The sequence below is a fragment of the Amblyomma mixtum genome, chromosome 3 (assembly GCF_055824585.1).
Source record: "Amblyomma mixtum isolate Tamu chromosome 3, ASM5582458v1, whole genome shotgun sequence".
NCBI classification, from domain to species: Eukaryota; Metazoa; Arthropoda; class Arachnida; order Ixodida; family Ixodidae; genus Amblyomma; species Amblyomma mixtum.
In genome coordinates, this window is record NC_143014.1 from 313,539,172 (window position 1) to 313,559,622 (window position 20,451).

The 20,451-nt window shown below is 47.7% G+C and overlaps 1 protein-coding gene across 2 annotated transcripts in view; it reads left to right on the plus strand.

Annotated features, from left to right (window-relative positions):
• The window catches only part of LOC149355655 (cubilin-like), a 198,026-nt gene that overhangs the window by 98,923 nt on the left and 78,652 nt on the right, over positions 1 to 20,451 (plus strand). For both annotated transcript variants that reach the window (XM_089583969.1, XM_089583970.1), the window contains exons 12-15: positions 5,734 to 5,944; positions 8,873 to 9,092; positions 10,412 to 10,560; positions 19,971 to 20,242. In XM_089583969.1, coding sequence (XP_089440095.1) covers positions 5,734 to 5,944; positions 8,873 to 9,092; positions 10,412 to 10,560; positions 19,971 to 20,242 — 852 coding nt within the window. The remainder of the gene's footprint in view (positions 1 to 5,733; positions 5,945 to 8,872; positions 9,093 to 10,411; positions 10,561 to 19,970; positions 20,243 to 20,451) is intronic.

Below are 20,451 nucleotides of genomic sequence, written 5' to 3' on the forward strand. Positions count from 1 at the left end.
GCGCACAATTATATGTTATTATAAATGTATGAAGCCATGCTGCACTCGGTAATTTTTTACGACTACATGTGTTATTATAAATATATTCCTGGCAGAACACTTTACTGGTATTGGCTGCATTAGAACGTGAACAGACTTGTCAGCCTTGTCATCACTTTTAGAAAAGTTCGATGCAGGGTCCTCAGCAGCATCTCCCAGTGGCATTCGACTTGTTGCACAATCCTGATTTGTATTGCTGTTTGGTGTGTATTCTTGACTGTCTGGTGTGGAGCCTCCAGGTGTGATGTCGTTTTCCATGCAGTCTTGATTTGCACTATCGTCTGGTGTGCAGTCTTGATCTTGCAGCAGTTCGGCAAGAACCTGAAAGGCATAAGCAATATGATGTTATTGTCGCAAACAGAACAAAAGTGTGCTTCAGTATGAGTAAAATCTTCTGGTTTATTTCATAAACTGTTTTGTTGATTGGCGAGCTCCGTGCAAAGTGAGGTCATTTATTATATACCAGGTGTTTCTTTAGAAGGTCCAAAATTTATTTTAAAAAATGGGTAACTAACCTTGTATTAATTTTATCCCTGGGGCTATATTGGGGGATATGGCAGACACCAGTAATAGGCAGAAGGCTTCCATTCGCTCTCTAAATTGCATATCTTAATTAAATTTTTATTTTCATATCATGTTGTATTTGCAGATTTGGAGCACCTCCTGCAAATACTATAGCCAAGCAAAAAAGATCTCTTTAAAAACTTACACCCTGACAGGCAACTTCACGCGCTAACACAGCGCCAGAGGACGCGTCCGACGTAGATCGCTAAAAAAAAAAGTGTACGCTTTGGGGCCGGACTGCAAGCGCCATGACTGCGCACATTGGGCGCTGACGAGGCGGCTATCAGCCAGGCCCCAGGCGAAACCAAATTGAAAACGAACCGCCGCGCGCCCGTATACCAGAAACATCTGCAAAGAGTTTTCTGGGCGCTCCGAGCACGAAGAAAAATGTGCCGCGTATTACTCCCTATGTTCTCGCCACTGAGGGCCACGCATTAATCCTAGAATATGTGAGATCGAGCATAATTGAGTAAAGAGGCTGCATATAACGTCTTTTCACGTGCTCGCTTACCGAACGAAGTTCTCTGCTCACGCGCGGTGCGCAGTCTCCGGTTGTGAGGCGCACTTCGCGTCGCTCCAGCTCTTGCAGTATTATAGTAGCAGTTTAAGATTTTTATTCAGCCAAAAACTTTAGCGCCGAGCTCTGATATGAGCAATGCTGTACGAGATGCAGGATGCGTGCCTGCAAGCATAACAGCTAAGCACTTATTTTGTAAGCTGCAGTTTGCTGCCGTCCTGACGTTCTCATTCCAGCGCCGTTCATCTCACTACTACCGAAAGTCTTTATCCACGAAATTACGCGCCTACACTACATAGAACACCGGTTCGCGCAGTCAAATTCTCATAGAGTTAACACACAAATTCTTACCTCGAGCTTCCTCCTTTTCGCGAAAGCTGGCCTCGGTGGCGGTGACGAACTCCTGTGCGCGAAGACAGACTGTATTGCGCCGGGTTTCAATCGAGCCGACTTTGTTGACAGGCCCAATGAACGCATTATCGACAGGCTCTGGTTATAGTCTTCATCACGAAAGTGGTCAAAGCATAGCATTGTAGTCTTTGAGGGCTTGAAATGCCTTCGCTTCACAGCAGCGACCACCTCGCGGAAATCTTCTTATTTTGCGGGAAATAATGAAAGACCACATCGTCGCGGCCGCTGGTGTTAGTGCAGCCGAAGGCTGCGCAGAACGCCGGCATGATGGTCCCCCGCTTCACTCGATGCTGCACACGTTTCTGTACGTCACCACAAACATAAAAACGCACAAATACAGGAACATACGGCAGATCGAAGCAGCTTACGATGGCACGCACGCAGAAACAAGCACGGTCGCGGAGGCTGCGAGGCGACGGAACACCAATGTTTACGTCACCACCCCACGGTTTCCGGTTTCGGCTCGCATCGTCAGGGTCATCAGCAGCGCTCGGCGGACAGCGGGGGGCGGAGCTACCGCGCAATTTTAAACGGCGATTACGTCGCTCCTAAGTGATTAATCTGCAAAAAAATTTCACCCGCATGATTTTTAAGGTTTCCACATCCATACGTGAGCATCTTAATGAATTCGAAAATCTCTTCAGCTTCCCTTTAACTCTTTCGCTACCGCGCCATAGGCCATCGATCGCATATGATCGATTTAAATCGCCCGCGCAAAAAAGTTCATTTTGGAGAGTCGTGAACGTGCTCCGCCATCTAGCTAGCAAGCTCAACAACTGCTCTTTCGATTGCAGCCTTGGTTTCAGTGTTTTGACATGAGGGGGCGCCGTGAAAAATAGAACTTTGAATGGCCGCAGCGGCGTCAGCCGGAGAAAATGGCGTCCGCGTCGCCGCACGCTCCTCGAAAACGAAAGCTGACACCGAGTACGTCGGCCGGTTTCGGTTTCGTTTTTTGCGACGAAAACAGCGGTTATTAGTCGGGCAACAATGTACAAACGTTGGATTTCGGTTTAGACAGCGAGACTTCGCCTCGGGAGCCTGGAACGTCAGCGCGTACTTGCATGTCAGTTCTGTTTTCGTTCGCAGTGGGTTTTCTGTGGTTCATGCGGTTTGTAATTGATGAGAGTGGTTTATTTTTGTGCTTCAGGGTCTTGACAACGTAAGGCGAAGGCAGTTTGCCAAATGCTCAAGGTCGCGTCGCGTTTTTCAACCAAGACGACAGCTAGGTGCCCATATCGGCACATCGCTGCGGAGCGGCGCTCGGAGATTAGCTCGACTTCTCGACTTTTTTTTTATGCTCTTCACGGCGGAAATGATGAAGACCATGTGCGGAAACACTAATAAGTATGCATGGATGAAGATTTTCGGCAAGTTCGGCATGACGGCTCATGGGAAGACGTGAATCTGTTGGAGATGCTGATGTTCATTGGAATCATCATATACAATGGAATTGTTGACCTGCCGCGACTTTATTTCTACTGAAATACCAGAATAATCTATTCTGGCCCTCTGCCATCAAAAATCATTTCTCAAAATTGGTTTTTCGCTTTTTCTGTTTGTTTGTTTTTTTTTGCACGTAACGGACCCGGATGACTCAGTGGCGGCAGCATCTATTGGCAAGACTTGGAAAGTGTCCTGGCTTTCGAACCACATCGCTAAAACTTATTTCATTGATTCTGATGTTTTAGAGCTTGCCTACAATGCTAAATTTTATCAGCTGGCTATCAGGGAGCAGCTCATTCAAGAAATCTTCGGGTATGATGAGGGATATGAAGTCCACGCCCCCAATCCTCCCATAGAATCCATTCAACACCAACCGAAAAAAATTAAAAAAAAGAAGAAACTGCAAGCTCGGCTATCATAGAACAAGGGAGGAACAAAGATGAAACCTTATGTGAAGCACCTGTCAGTCTACCTCTGCTTGACATCTTCACCCCTGATTGCTCTTCACAGTGGCACCACAGTCAGGACCCCTGACTTGACAGGCCATGGAAAGTGCAGTAAATTTTTCTCATAGCTGAAACTGTGAATAATGACACCTATAAACATGTGCAACAGTTTGTATATTCCAGTTTTCCTCTAATCAAGTTCTGGATTAGTGCAGCCGGTAATTTTTGTTTTTGCTATATACTTTTTTTGTGTCTTTAGCAAATTTCACAAATAAATGTTCATTTACTTTCGCACACACAACTCTTCTGTTTGTTTCATTCAGAAGTGTAACTAATAAGCTACAATTTCATGCCTTGCAATATGTGCTGGGTGTATTAGTTCTTGTGAAAAAAAATTTTCTTTCCGTACACTCCAAATCGTCCATTTTTCTGCGGTAGCGAAAGAGTTAAGGGATGCTGGTAAGCCGCTGTTCGTGACCGGAGAGTACCAGAAAAATACACTCGATCTTAATATTATTTTCCTGGTTATTTCACTCTCGTGGTCCCTCTCAGCGGTTTCTATTCCGTGGTACTTCCTAATGCTTCGCTGCCTATCGTAAACTGTGCTGATTTTCCGAGAGTGTTGAAAATTACATTCGATTTTTTCATAAACATTTTCAGACCCGTTGTTCTACTTTGCCTAAGTTCTTTATTATGTTTTACAAGCTGTCCTCTGGTATAGACAATGTCGTCAGCCAATCATGGCTTACTAACGCATTCTGCAGTGCCGTTTATCCCCAACTCTTCCCAATCCAGTTGTCTGCACACCTTTTGTAAACACACAGTGAACAACAGTGGAGAGATTGTGTCCCCGTACCTGACACCCTTCCTGAACAGGATTTTATCACTTTCGCTGAGGAGGAGTATGGTGGCTGTGCAGCCGCTATGGCTGCTTTTATGGTGTAGAAGAGGACACTGGTGCTACCATGCAGCAAAAGTTGTCTGTGTACAAGCAAAACCCTATTTTTAAATATTACTGGTGGGCTTTGCTGAGACTTTCTGTATAATAAAATGAAATAGACTCGCACACTATTAAGTCCAAATGGAACGACACACAGAACGGCCTATGACGAAATGTACACGACCCTCCTCGGCGTCTGATTCGTTGTGACACCAGAAGGGACACTTTTCGATGTGTCATAGGTGTCCGCTTACGTGACGACGACAGAGGAGACGACTCCCCTGTACTTTCGTTCCTGCCTTCTCCTCTGTCGTCGTCAACTAAGTGCGAAACTAGAGTGCGTCTAGCACAGGAGCCTGGAACACGAACAGTTATGAAATACTGTAAAATACGACAGCCGACACAAACACATGCGCTGATTAGTAAATATATCAGATCATTGACCATTTATTTCCTTGACTCCTGCAGCAGGCCCCGCAAAGCACCCTAAGTCGGCGCGCTGCTCTGAGAATGCGTCTTTTTGTATTTATTATATTTCAAGATGAAGAGCTGCAGACACTTTGTAAGGATAAACGTGCGGAGGGACGTATCGGCTGTTGGCGCCTTCTATACTTTTAATGATGTTCAGAATCAAGTAATGCTCAACAGTCTCTGAAGGGAACAGCAGTTCACAATTGATAACAAAATGTTGGAAGTGGTAAAGGAGTACGCCTACTTAGGGCAGGTAGTGACCGCTGATCCGGATCACGGAAGGGAAATAACTAGAATAATAAGAATGAGTTGGAGCACATATGGCATGTTCTCTCAGATCATGAATGCAGCTTACCAATATCCCTCTAGAGAAAAATATACAACAGCTTTACCGTGCCGATGGTCACGTATGGGGCAGAAACGTGGAGGCTGTATAACGAAAAGGATTCAGCTTATGGACAACGCAGTGAGCTATGGAAAGGAAAATGATAGGTGTAACGTTAAGAGACGGGACGTGGGCAGAGGGGGTGAGGAAGCAAACGCAGCTTAATGACATCCTAGTCGAAATGAAGCGGAAGAAATGGGCTTGGGCAGGGCATGTAATGCGAAGGCAAGATAATCGCTGGTCATTAAAGGTAACAGAGTGGGTTGCAAGCGAATGCAAGCTTGGCATAGGGCGGCGGAAAGTTAGGTGCGCGGATGAGATTCAGAAGGTTGCAGGTATAAGGTGGCCGCAGATGGTGAAGAACAGGGTTAATTGCAGAGACATGGGAGAGGCCTTTGCCCTGCAGTGGGCGTTGTCAAGCTGATGATGGTGATGATGTTTTTAATCTCACCGTGCTGAGTTTATTGCAAGAAGGACATTTATAGTGGCCCTCAATGAGCATACGCTGGCGGTGCAGATGGAGTTCGAGCTGGAGAGCGCCAACTACCCCAGTGACTACGAGGACGGCACGGACTGCGTGTACACTGTCCGGCGGGCACACGGCAACATCTGCCAGATGGCGGTCACCTTCCTTGACTTCCAGCTGCAGCCGTCAGACTCGTGCCGGGGCGACTACCTGGCCATCGATGGCACGCGCGTCTGTGGTGCTGTCCTGCCCGGAACAGTTCGTGAGTGTCCATCCAGCTCTGAAGCCACAATGAGACATATCACCATTGGGTGCGTTTGCGTACGTCTTTACGAGTTCTGGTATGGGCAACCCAGCATGTAACGACGTGATAAAATAAATTAATTGCAGTGGTTTTGCCGTCCATTGAGCCACTACAGCCGCCTTCCACATCTCCGTACGCTGAAGTTGACATACGAAACCAAGGCCTGCGTAGCGACTGCTCCAATTCAATTTTTATTGCGGAGGCACTTCTAGCCGCACTTCCCAGGTTTCAGCTTTGTGTCTCTGTGCACGTGTGTGAAGCCTCAGATATTAGAAAGCTTAACTGGCTCACTGGGTCAGTGGACACCTCAATGGCGCTGTGAATAGGTGGTGAAGTCCACCTACTTATTAGGCAGTTATGCGCCTTTCGTCCTCTCAAAACCAGCGGAAGATTTAAACTCCGTTGATTCCGGGGAAAGGGAAGGCGCCTAACTGGTCCCCTAGGTCTTTGGACACCTCAATCACTCTTTGAGATACGTGCCGTTGGTGTCCACCTGCAAAAATCCTTGTTGCTACAAAATATTTCGTGCTTAGCAATGCTAGATCGCGTGCCAATTTTAATGCGAAAGCATTACTAGTCCTATTACGAGAACATCAGGCGGCGTGTGGGTGTACACGAAATGGTACAAAAATCCCCGCGACGAAAAGAAAAATAGGGTGACGTCATGAAGCGGCAGTAGGACGCACACAGCAAGCCGAGCACCGCCATTTCAGACAATGGTATGCATGCCATTCTTCTATATAACCCTCTCTGGCTGACCTCAATGTGGCGCCAGTTTTCCCGATTACATTCGTACATTCGTCAGCAACCGTTTGTCGTGCAGCGTTCCGGTTGATGTCGTAGCACTTCTCTTTGCATATAGCTTACATCATTTAGTGAAGTTGAAGGCCAGCTTGCGACAGGCATTCGAAGCGACGACATATGCACCTTCAATTGTATGCCTTCCCAGACTTTCCCTCTTCCCTTAAGGCGTGATTTCAGGTGTCCACGGAGATGTGACAGTTCCTGTGCCATTTCCTTTCCTCAAAAACCAATTCCCATTTCAAAATTGTTACGCAACCGTTCGTCCTGCACTATTGCGGGCACTGTCATACGATATCTCGTTGCATATTGCTTACACCTCCTAGTCAGGTCAGAAGCTAGCTCGCGACAGCTGTTCGAACCGAATATCCGAGTGTTTCACTGGGACCTTTGTGGAATCAGCGTCCGAATGACCACCTTCGTTTCATTCCTCAGTGCGCAACGTGCGTGGAGGTCGAACTCTCACGAAGGCACACTAATGATTTCGCCTTCACAGCCCGTAAGCAATCTTAAGTGCAGCTTGATTTTGTTTCCTCATCGGGACTCGTCGCTTTGGTTTAGTGCTGAGCTCACTTGGCTGCTGACCCAAAGATAAGGGGCCAATTTCCGGCTGCGGAGGCCACTTTTCGATGGAGCCAAAATGCCAAAGACACCCGTTTGCTGTCCGACGCCAGTGGACGATAAAAAAACCCATTTGGTCCACATTAATGCGGAATTCTTATCCACTGCAGCACTTCTTTCTTTCCCCTTTCACTCCCTTCGTCCCTTTCCTCAAGGCGCGTTTGAAGTGTACGCTGAGAAGTGAGACAATTACTGCGCATTTCCAATCCTTTCCTCAAAACCAATTTCTCTCTTAGCGGCGCAGAACAAACGGATGAAAGATGATTTAGATGATATCGAAAGAACAGCGCGAGAGCCTAATAGTTGAGCACGGCGGTGGCAACGGCCTAGTTATCTAAGGCAGCGGGAAGCGAGGAGGAGCTGCGCCACCGAAATTTTAAACCCCGCTCGAACTAAAAAAGGGAGCTAAAAGCACTTCATGCCTAAAAAGCGTCTATGTCGATTGTCAGGTTAGGCAATGCGCTATCGTTGTTAGCACGCATTCACTACTTTTGAGAAGCTATATTCCCAAGCATGCCTGGAGAAGCACTGAATTCTTTGGCATTTAGTGAGAAACTTTTATAGTGAAGACCGTTTCGGAAATCCAGCATCCCGTACAGCGCAGCTGCACCACTTCAGCCGTTTTTCAACAACCGACACGGCACCTTTTATGATTATGTTATCGCCCGGTCGACATTACACGTGTGCCAGCGGAAGCAGAAATGCTGGAATGTTAAAATTCGATGTGAGCTGTATTGCTTTTCTCACAAACTTAAACGAGATTTCGGCTCGTTTCCTCAATCATATATTGATAGGTGATTATCTCACAATTCTGCCTGGTTTCTTTGATTGCGCTTCGAAGATGAACACATTACGGTTCTCAGTCTATTCACTAATCAGCTAGTGCTGTTATGTAATAAGTTCTGGCTTGATTCTTTGCGCTGAAGAAATCCGTGCTCCACCTCAGTATAAGATGAAAATGCCGTATAACCTTTTAAATCCATGAAATTTTATATACCGGTGTACTGCTAACAATTCAGTTGATGAAATGTGTTGTGGTCACGTGTTTAATAGCGGCAAAGTTTCCTTGTATTCCCTTGTTTCACGCTGAAATGAGCTCGAAGAATATATCTTCAGTGTATTTTTGCATACCTCTTCGTAAATCATTTCGTGGGTAATACATTGTCGCTATTTTTGCTAATAGAAGCATATTCTAGTTATTTCACGGAACTACCACTTGTATTGTTTCTGTTGCGCGGTTTACTGCCCCTGAAACGTAAACGAGGTGCAGAGGTAGCCACGAGGCTTTAACGCCTCCTTGTCCGGCAACTCGGGGCATATTGTGTCAAGTCTTCTATGTCAAAATAAAATTCAAAATTTTCGTGACTTTTACTGCAATACTTGAATTCTGGCTGAAACAGAGTACAAAGATAGAGTTCAAGCTCAGTTTCTCAAAAAGGACCTCGGCGTCCTGTCTTCTGGCAGGCTTGATGGACTTCCGGGAGCCGCAGAAGGTGATGCGCTTCCACACGGACGGCTCCCTGAGTGATCGCGGCTTCCACATCGCCGTCCGCCAGAACGAGTGCGACGATGCCACTACTACGCCGCAGGAGGAGGACGGCTGCGATGAGACCATCAACAAGCAGGAGGCCATGCTGCAGAGCGTCAACTTCCCGGCGAACTACGCAAACAACTTGGAGTGCAGGTGCGGCGCTGTGACGTTGGGAAGGGGCCCTATTGCCCATTAAAGATAACCTTGCGGCAGCAAAACCGCCCAATCGTCCAATCGAATGTGACTCATTTAAAACAGTCGGCAAATGATCGCGGCTTTGTAGGCTGTATAATCGGTTCAACTGTCTAACGAAGGGGCGAATATTCCTCAAAGAGGTCCTCGAGCCAGTGGCGTCGACTGATCTTCATGACGTCGTGGTTAATCCGGTGAAATGTGGTTAATGCCCTAGCACCTGACAACCCCTTGTGATGTCGCACTGAAAGGTCCAAGGGGATTAACCCCGACCCATTGGCTGGAGGGCCTCCTTTGTAGAAATTCACAGCGTCGTTCTTGAATTTTGTAACTCTTTAACGGAGGGGCAGGAAAATATCAGAAAAATAATAAAAGGAAAAGTGATACTGTCTCGCGGCTGAAACTAGAGAAACGGCTCTGAACGACATAACGACAGAAAAATGATTTCTTGAGTGACATGTGTCTGCGGAAAGAAAACTTGAAGATGGGAACGAGTGTAATCGACGGCTGTCACGTTAACAATGGCCGTAGCTCCCGGCCGCGCACCATTCAGAAACGACTGGAAACTTTCCACATATTGTCCTTCACCGTAATGGAGCAGCGTTGAACGTCGCAGAAACAGTGGACTCTTATCGCGGCCCTCCAAGAGTGATCCGTACTTTGATCATTCCGTTTTCATTTCATTTGTTCATTTGGATTTGGCCGCTGCTCCCTGTGACGTAGGCCGTGGGAGATGTCACTCTGGTCGTGGTAGGAACACCCCCATGATGACACTTGCATAAGCCAGTCCCACACAGAGCATGATAGCGCGTCTTACGCGCTTGACGAGCTTTGTCAGCGCTTTTCCAGTCTCGACAAAGAAAGCGATGGTTTTGTGGGTTTCCTTTTTTGTTCTCGGCCGTTTGCGCTGCGATTTAATGTTCAAAGGAAGCTCGTGGCGCTTAGCATTGTCCCTGTTAGTCAGCCGGAGTGTATGTGGCGGCAGCAGGGTGGCTAGCGGCGGCACCGCGACCGGGCTGCCCGTGCCTGTGGATAATAGTTTGACCCCACATCTCACATTGCTTCGTCATGATTTCCGTCACGACCAAATGGGACGGAAACGAAGCGAATTGTTACAGCTCCTGGTTTTTCTAATATTGAGCGAACGAACAATAACATTTTCGCGCGACCAAGAGCGACAAGGCAGCGGATGTGCTGGCTACGATAAAAAAAGAAGGTGGTTTCTAGACTATCACTGTTAAACTAGCCCCAACATACAGATGCAGATCCTCGTTGTGCAGGTACACGGTGCGCAAGATGAGCTCGTCGGTGTGCCGCCTGGAGATGAACTTCGAACGCTTCGACGTAGAGTCCAGCACCGACTGCGAGTATGACTACCTGGACATTGACGGTCATCGCCTTTGCGGGATCTTCTCCCGCAATACCACAGGTATGATTTGTGTAGCTACAGCAGCGCTAAGGCAAAGGACCGAACAATGTGTACAACTAGCTCACATTGCAACCCTTGTCAAAGGTATGGCGTTTTATTAAGAGCTGAGTAAAGGGCGCATTACTGCTGCTCCGCCCGTGTCACGAGAGGCAGCTCGACACTAATGAAAAAAATGACCGCGTTCAGTTGAAATAAAGAGATAGAAAATACTGAGATCAATGCACATTTGTCGGGAACTTGACCGTTTGCTTTGAAATGATCTTTTTTTGCAGCGGAAGCTCTAATAGCGTTGTCAAAGAGCCAATGATAGGAGTACAACGACGGAGTAAATATCACACCACGCAGTAACAGGCGATACATTGTGGAAAGGAGGAACGCTAGACGCGTCGACAGCGCATAGTTAGGAGAGAGTGAAAGCTGGCGGAACAAGCGTGCCATTGTTTGCTCACTGCGCGGTTCAAGTGTCCACCATCAAAGTGGAGGAGTTATGCACCTTTCTTTTTCTCAGAACCGAAAAATAAGGTTAGTCTGGCTCCCGGTTTAGCCTTAGTCGCAGTCTGACCCTCCACTGCATTTGAGCAAAGGAAAGGCGCATAAATGGCCCACTTTGATGGTGGACTCCTCACCCACACCGTTAGAGAAAAATAAGAACGTCGGCTAAGAGCTTATTTCCAGCTAGCGTTCGCGTTTTTCTCTCATTGCGCGGTTGAGGTCTCCGCCTGAAAAGTGAGCCAGGTGTGCGCCTTTCCTTGCCTCAAGCCCAGAAGAAGGTCTAGAGCACTCTTAGCATCGAAATCTAAACAGCGAATAAAGTTAGACAAGAAACTAGACCATTTAATTTGCTTTGTGCAAGCGGGTCCTGGACTGTCCGGGCAGGAAGGATTGTAAGGGGCCATCCATGATGCAAAGAACAACGCTATGAATCAGGCGTGCGTCTCTCGCCGTGCACGGCGCTTTCTAGTCGCGTCCTGCTATTCATCCGCACGCAACGCTAGGTCAGGGCGTGCGCCAAATGTAAAAAAAGAAGCCGTATTGTGGAAGAAAGCAGATGCAGCAACGTGCGTTGTTTGTAACCGGCACAAAAATGAATTTCCGTTTGCAATGAGCACGCGCATAAGCTCCAACGATGTGACAGTCGGAATGACATGCTTCACTAAGGGAGGTCAAGACTTTTCGCTAGTGCGAATATAACACAATCATCCATAGCACTGGTTTCAACCTGACGTTTTACTGGTGGTTATTTTAGCGAGTATCGGACATTTCAGAGGTGACTACAATGTCATTTGAGTAGGAACCGATGGCTAATGATGAGGCTATGCGTTTTACGAAGTGCGCTTTGGACACTTGCCAAGATGAGGGTTGGAGTGCTCGTGCCCAGATTCATCACAGGGGTCTGCGTCGCGCGGGTGCCGACGACATGGCGGGAACTTGCTCGAGAGGGAACTCGGCCACTTCTCTAGCGGCCAGAGCTGGACCACCCCGGGACCTTGAGCCGGTGATTTCAGCGGATTAGTGGAGACAAGCACGGGACATGCCGCGTAGAGTGGGAGCTTGATCACTTGGCTCTTGATGAACGAAATTTTTCTCATAACACATGGATAATGTAAATATCTGATCAATAACACGACATCCGACAATGATGCTTTTGATCGTCTATGAGGTGTCAAGGCGAGCCGCGCGATTAATCCCTACTTCTGAAGGAGTGGGAATTGTAACCTCGTGCACTGTGCTGGAGGCAAGCAGAAAGAAAAAAGGAAATGGCACTTCCTTCGCTCAACAAACTTTAAATCACTCGCCTCCCACGGTGTGCCGGCGCCCAACACTGTGCAAAGGAGGCAGCAGACGACACGGCGTGCTGGGGAGTAGGTTTATCATGGAGGAAGAAAAAACTAGGAGGGAGCATGACGTCATAATCTTGAAGCCTAGTCATAAAAATATAATGGTTTGGTTTGGTTTATGGGGTTTATCGTCCCAAAGCGACTGAGGCTATGAGAGACGCCGTAGTGAAGGGTTCCGGAAATTTCGACCACCCGGGGTTCTTTAACGTGCACTGACATCGCACAGCACACGGACCTCGGAAGCTTCATGGGAAAAAGGCCCTCACGTGACAAGGCAGCGGTAGCTCTTAGCCGGATTTCGGTTTCGGTTTCGCTCTCTCGCTCTACGAGCAACTGCGCGACCATCTGCTTGTGTTCACTGACGGCTCCGTGGTGAGCACAAACTGCTCGCTCGCCGCAGCAGCCACCATCCCCGAGCGACGCGTGCGCTGACTGCGGCGCAGTGGAGACATTGGAGCACATGTTTCTTCACTGTGCCGCTTCTGCAGTGCCGCGTCGCGAGATGCTCGTGGCCTACAGGGCGCTGGGAATCATCCCGGACAGTCTCGAAGCGCTCCTGTGGCTGCGCGGCAATGAGCGCACCCGTGACAGAACAATGGTGAGCCTCTGTGCGTTCATCGAGCAGGCGGGCTAGACTTCCCGCTTGCTCTTCGCCAGGTAGTGCACGCGTGACACGAACGCTCCGTGGGTGCTACCTCGGAAGGTATACGCAGACGGGCGCCCCACCCCGGCCGCTAGTGCAGTGCGCCGCGCGCGCGATCAGTCCGAGACACGACGCTTGCGCGCGGCTATGTAACAGTTTACTTCTTTTTGTGACTGTGCGCAGTGGCCGGGAGACCCCGCGCAGGGGCAGACGTAAAGCCGCCGGCACTCTCTCTCGACAACGTGAGAGAGAAATACTTCACCGCTGCATTTCACGTCGGAACCGCGTGCGTGCGCGAGTGCATTCGGCGCGACTTGTGTCTCGAGAATAGCAGAGAACGGCGGGCCCATGGGCGGGCCGGAGTCCACCTGTCCGAGAAATAGAATCTTGCGCAGCGCTCCGGAGCGCTCGTTAAACACGTCCGTCCGCCGTGAGCGCTCTGAAATCCACTGCATGCGCCCTTTTTAGAGGCTCGTTTTCTTCGCCTACTCTCGAGTTATCCGCTTACAGCATGCGCTGAAATAAACGCTCCGTATGTGTGTATAACGACGAAAGGAATTCCTCTCCATTCTCCTTATGAACCACAGTTGAACAGTGACGAGGTCGCTGCCGCACCCTTTGATGAAAAGTTTACCTGCAGTTTTCTACAGTGCACCCAAAAACTCGAGAGTGTAATCAACAGAAGTGTTGAGACGCGGAGCCTTCAGACAACCTCAAGCTCGGTACGCATTCCGCCAAAGCTGCAACACAGGCGCTGCGCTTCTGGGCTACATCGGAGCACGGACGTTCACTAAAAAGCACCGCTGGTTAGCAGTCTGGTAACTGTGGAGGGCCTATTTCCCAAGAGTCAGTGCGCAAAAGGGCCCACGGCAGGGGCGTCAGAGGAGGATGGCTTGCAGAGGCTGAGCGCTCTCTCTCCTAGTTTTCTTTCCTCCATGAGGTTTATGCCGTCAGAGATTGCGACAGTTGCCAGACCAGCAAGCTGTTCACAGAGCAACTAAAAGTTCATCTTAATATCTGCAGCACAGACGGAGCTGAACTTTTGTTGGTACAGCAGTAAACAGTTTATACTCCAAAATTAGGTGTCGTGCCCTGTTAATGATAAACTTATTGAAACGAAGTGAGCAAGTCTGACCGCTGGTTTTGTCGAAATCACTACGCTTCTTGCGTGGTCGCTGCGTAGCCGCACCGACCTAGACGCCAGTACTTTTTAGTTTTCCTTTTTGTGAAAAGCTTCTGTGATTTGAGGCGACGAACATGCATCTAAAACATGATTAGTCTGATTAGCAGGAAAAGATCCTAGTCTATGCGCTCGACGTACTGCTGGGGCCGAAATGGAAAGATATAGATATTGGAACAGTTGACCGCAGATTGGCTTCTACTGCCGTTACCGTGCTTCAGCTAGGCTGTCAGGAAATCCGCTATGGAAAAGCAGCTTATCACATTTCGTTATTTCCTCTACATTGCCAGAGCGGGAATTAACACACTATTTTCCCTTCTGACTGCCTCTATGGCTATTCTATTTGTGTGGCCCACTGTTGCCGAGCTTTTAAACTCTCCAAAAGGGCAAGCCTGATTGTGAAATCGGAGTCCGTTCGTGCAAGTGGCTCTTGTGTTCCTTTTATATCATTAAGGGCTCTCATTAGCGGGGGTGACGTGAGTGAAATTCAGGTCAATGTTCTCTAATTGAGGCAAATGAGCTTTTTGCTTTGGATTCTCACAGGGCGTATGAGTATCTACTGAATGGTGCACTAAAGAGGAATCTGATCTGTTTTTACCGCGGGAACTCGATCTACACGTTCCGAGCATCCTTAGAAACTTCGAATTATTGCCCTGTGTAGCAGATTTCCTATATTTAAATCGGATTAAACGTCCTGGCTCCCGCCTTTTTTTGAACTCACCGCTGACGGCAGGAGGAGTCAACTATCTTGTGGAGTGCCTTCCTGGCAGTCACGCGGCAGCTTCGCTCTCGCTTTTATTTTGTTTTTTTTAAGGTTTCCGTGAATATTTATTTATTTAATTATTTATTTACAGATACTGCAGCCGCGATGGGGCTATTGCAGGAGTGGGAGGAAGAAAAAAAATAAAAAGAAAAGGCAGAGAGGGACAACATATTCAGAAGTGAACACCATTAAAATACAGAACAGTAATTCAATACACTAAGTACAGATTTGCAACAACCTTCAAAAATAGGTTTGGTTCCAGGGAGCGTATATCACCGGATAAAGAATTCCATCGTTCGATAACACGAGGAAAATAAACCAAATTTGAACATATCAGTGCGCGCGTGAATGGGTGTTACATTCAATGGGTGGTAGCTCCTCGTAAATGAAGATGTTGAAAAATGAAAATACTCAGACAAAGAAGCAAAGCGGGATGAATTAACAATACCATGAAAATATTTTAAACACTCATTATCGCGGCGAGTACAAAGGAGGGACAGGCCTATGGCAGGAAGAGTGGATGAAGGTGAAAAATTTCTGTCATACCCTCGGCAAATAAACCGTACTGCTTTCCTTTGGACGGATTCCAGCTTACTGATATCGGACTGTTTATGAGCGTTCCAGATTATTGACCCATACTCCAAAAGTAGACGAATTAAAGCTTTGTATGTTACCAATTTAGTCTCTGGGGGGGGGGGGGGGGGGGCAACACAAAGTGTACGTTTTAGATACCCGAGCCCCCGCATTGCATTATTGGATATTGTGTTAATATACTTTGACCAGGACAAGTTAGAAGAAAAAAGAAGACCTAGATATTTGTACTCGGACACTTGATTCAGAGAGTTATCTTTGAATGAGTAGGTGTAAGAAGATTGCATTGTGCGATTACAGAATGACATGCATACAGATTTACGAAAGTTTATTTGGATTTGCCATGTTTCACACCATGGGCAGAATGAAACGAATGACTGATTTAGTTGCTCGTGATCCTCAGGGGTGTTAATTGAACTGTATATCACGCAATCGTCTGCATACAATCGAATTTTAGAGAATATTTTCTGGCAAATCATTAATGTATAATAAGAATAACAGTGGCCCGAGCACGGATCCTTGTGGTAGACCGGATGATACATTAACAGTTTCAGATGAACAGGAGTTGAAAGAAACATACTGTGTACAATTAGAAAGAAAGCTTGTTATCCAGTCTACCAGTAACGGGTTTTTGAGTATTGCATTAAGTTTACAAAAGAGTTTTGCTGTGGAGAACGGTGTCGAAAGCTTTAGATAGGTCGATAAATAAAGCGTCAATTTGTGAGCCGGTGTCGAGGGAACTAGCAATGTCGTGCGTGAATTCGACAAGTTGTGAAATGGTACTGAGCCCGCGCCGAAACCCATGCTGAATTTTGCACAAGATATTGTTAGCTTCAAGAAATTTTGTGATGTGCTTGTAAATGATATGTTCTAGTAATTTGCATGAGTGTGAAGTTAACGAAATGGGGCGATGGTTGAACAAGATTTGGGTGGTGCCAGCTTTAAACAGGGGAATAATTTTTGCAAACTTCCAGGCTACGGGGACGGTTGCGGATGATAGCGATTTCTGGAAGGTGGTAGTCAAATAGCAGCTGGTCCAACGAGAGTAACAATGCAGAAAATACATTAGGAATATCATCAGGACCACTACTTTTATTCACATTTATGTTCAGAATGAAATTCAGAACACCTTCGACGCTTATTGAAACATCATCGACAGAACATTGAGAGTTGCTAGGAAAAGTAATCATTTAAAGGTTATCTCTTGTAAGTACCGACTGAAAATATGTGTTGAAACTAGTAGCTATAGCTAACAAGTCACAGACAGGCTTATCATCAATGATTACGGTATTGGGACTAGCGCTCTGTGGCAATATGGATGCCCAAAATTTGCGGGGAATGTGTTTCATTAACTGCGGCAAGGAATTTCTGTAGTAAAAATCTTTTGCCTAGTTAACTTTGGCACGGAGCTAGTCTTTAGCGTCGCCTTACTGTTGCAAACATGCAGGGTTGCCATTGCGCTTGGAAACGCGTAGTCTGGCAACACGGCGAGAAAGGTGCAGTATGTCTCTTGTTATCCAGGGCATACTGTGGTTTTGCTTTTTATTTTTTAATGGAGCAAAACGCTGAATACAGACCTTCACAAAGTTTTCGAAAAATGTTACCAAGGAATTCACGTCACCTGATATGCTAAGGTGTTGAAACTGTTCAGTCGGTCAGATGCTACATAGGTGCAAATTAGGCCCACGGGAGTAATAATACACATGGACTCGTTGCTTTCGCCGATAGCTACACATCACTCCGCCGATGGCAGAGCAGCAAGCCGTCACGCGACTGGCTGAAAGGTTGGTTGACTGTTCATACCGTCAATGGAGAGTTCGAAAAATGGCGGGAGCCGGGGTGTTTAATCGATTCAAATTAGGCAAATCGGCCGCGCAGGATAATAATTCCAAGTTTCTAGGAATGCTCGCAACGTGTAGGTCGAGTTCCTGCGGTAAAAAGACGAGTTGAGATTCCTCTTCAGTGCACCTGTAAACCTCGGCGAAATCAGTGTATTCTCTGTTCACCCCAAAGGACGCGGGTTTGATTCCGGCCTCGGCGGCTGAATTTCGATGGAAGCGAAATTCTAGAGGCCCGTGTATTATGCGATGTCAGAGCACGTTAAAGAACCCCAGGTTGTCGAAATTTCCAGAGCCCTTCACTACGGTGTCCGTTATGGCCTGAGTCACTTTGGGACGTTAAACCCCAAGAAACCAAACCAAATCAGTGTATAATTCGCGGCAACTACATAGTAATGAAATTGCAACAAAGTATCCGGGTCGTTCTGTTTCCTTAAAAGGACACTGAGGACAACGCTATCAAATCTGATAGTTCGACAATTTGTAGCTTTGTTGCCGCTTGACCGGCAGCGAAAGGTGCATTTATTGCTAAGAGATTTGAAGTTGAAACCTTTTCTCGCCGGTGCGATTCAAACTCGGGACTCTGTGTGGACGAAATAGAAGAAGATGACGTAAAGCGGTGGAAACGGAAGCGAGAACTGCGTGATTGCTACCGACGAGCTCTGCGCTTCCGGCTAGAAGCAGTCCAAATGAAAACTACTGCCGGCCGGACGTTGAAGGCCTCTATCAGGCGTCGTCGCTTCCTTTACGTTTGCACCAACGTTACGATGGATACCATTATCAATTCCGACAACGAAGTTCTCGCAAAAAATTGCAGGCTGAATTCAGCCATCTGAACTTCACACAGCGTGCGATGATTTGAGGGCTGAGGCGGTGGGTCTGGCAGGGAAGTCCTAGCGCCGAGGAGTCGGCAGCGCCGCTGTCACCGCTGAGTGACCATCACGACTGATGTTTAGCGACTGGTACGTGCGGACATATTTAAATCCGTTAATAATAGTCCTAGTAGGGCTGGTTATGCAGCCCAGCATCTTGGTACGTTGACGAAGCGAACACGCGGAGCGATGCGTTCGCTAACGTGGGGGCGCGTTGAACATTGCCTATACATAGCTCTTTTTCTTTGTCGAAATTGCGTTGCGTTGCATGAACTTCGTCCGAGGAGCACTTAGAGAGGCACTTGGAGGTTCTCTACTGCTCCGCCTTTGTAAATCGAGGCGCATAACGAAACCACGCGGGCACGCAGAACGCATAACCGCGAAGCACACCAAAACGTACCGCAACTCAGCTGGCTGCCTTTTGCGCCGCCAATTGCAGGTTTTCTTTGACTTCCAACTCAAGTTGTCTTTTTTCCGTCTTCCTCGTGTGATAAAAGTGCAGTGGTGGCTTCAGAACAAAACTTACACACTTCAATACTGATCAAACAAGTAATCGTCGCGCACGTTTGTAAGCGTCAAAGATCTGTGGTTTCTTTTCTCCTAGTTCACCATCACGCTTGTACTTGCGAGGCTGGCCTGCGGCGGTGATACCTGTATTTTAGTTCTTGCTCTTTTCTACCTTACAAGAGCTTTGTTTCCTGGAAGAGTGGTATTTTTATGTTTAGGAGGTAGTATTCTATCGATACAAGCCAACTGCAGTTTCTCCTCAGTGGCCCTTTTAGGCTGGATAGTACTAACACTATGCACTAAAAAGACAGCTGAACCAAGCTTGAGCATGGCAAGAGCAGCAAACGAAAGCTGTTGAAATATTTTCAGGAAAATAGCGGTGGTTTACTAACCTCCACGTAGAACTGGCTAGAGTGACTGATAAGTAAATTTTCTCACTTGTCTGGGAACACTGGTTGCGCTCTCTGTACTGAGGTTTTCGTGAGATTTGAGCTAAAATACCATACTAAGCTCTGTTGTAACAAAAACTAAATAGAAGCGTTCATGCGCTGGGTGCTGGCTTCAATTTGCTGGGTGGCGTCCTCTACCCCTGCATCACGGTTTGGACTGGCAGCTGATGCATAGCGCGTATTGCAGGAGTTATTATTGAATTCGTTCAAAACTTAAATAATTTAGCAGTATCTCGGTAGTCTGAGCGCAAAAAAAATACTAAACGGTCAGCGCGCAACACATCGATGCTGTGTTGACAGGAATACCGCAGATAAAGTAGCAACTGATAGGCGGTGTGAACCAGCATGTCTGGTCGCTGTCTCGTGGGGTTCGCTGTGCAGTTTGTCGCATTTTGAGTGTGTCTGAAAATCTGTAATGCTGGCTTAAGGTCGGTTTGAAGGTTGCAAAACCCAATAAACAGTAAGCATTGGCTAGGCTAATTGTAAAGTGGCGAAAAACGAATTCGGTTTAGTTACCACAGATGCCTCTATTATTTGGAGATCTATTACTGCAGCAAACCCGGAGTCATGCTCTGCACTAGAGTTCGGTGACGGCTAGCTGTTGTGCAGAGGAAAAGCGTTCCACCAAACATTACTTAGTTTAATGCGGAATAGTGGACCAACTTTCGGTCCTCCACTTCTGCGACCCATCGAGGCACGAGTTTGGAAGGGGCGCTGCTGTGGGCGCAGGCATGTACGACTTCGACGAGAACGAGAAGCAGCTGCGCTTCCACTCGGACGCGGCCAACTCGCGGCCCGGCTTCCAGATCCGGCTGCGCCAGGTGGAGTGCGCGGACGAGTCGCCGCGGCCGCCGCCCTTCCGGCCTCTGGGACTGTCGCCCGCCGGCGATACCCACCACAAGTGCGACAAGATCCTCACCACCCGGCTGTTCGACGTGCGCAGTCCCAACTACCCGGGCGGCTACCCCGAAAACCTGGACTGCAAATACATCGTCTTCCAGGTCGGTGCACCGCAACCCTACACAGTGCTGTTCGGGTAGCAGAGCTGACGACGTTTCTTGCCTGGCGCCACTGGAGGGCAGCGTGTGCTTTCCGAGCAGATCATTTTGGCGAGCTATCTGGTGCATGGCAGTGGACAAGTAAAACTGTGTTACGCTGGCTTGGAAAAGGGGAGGGGCTTGTTTCTCCCCATTTGATCTCTCTTCGTCCG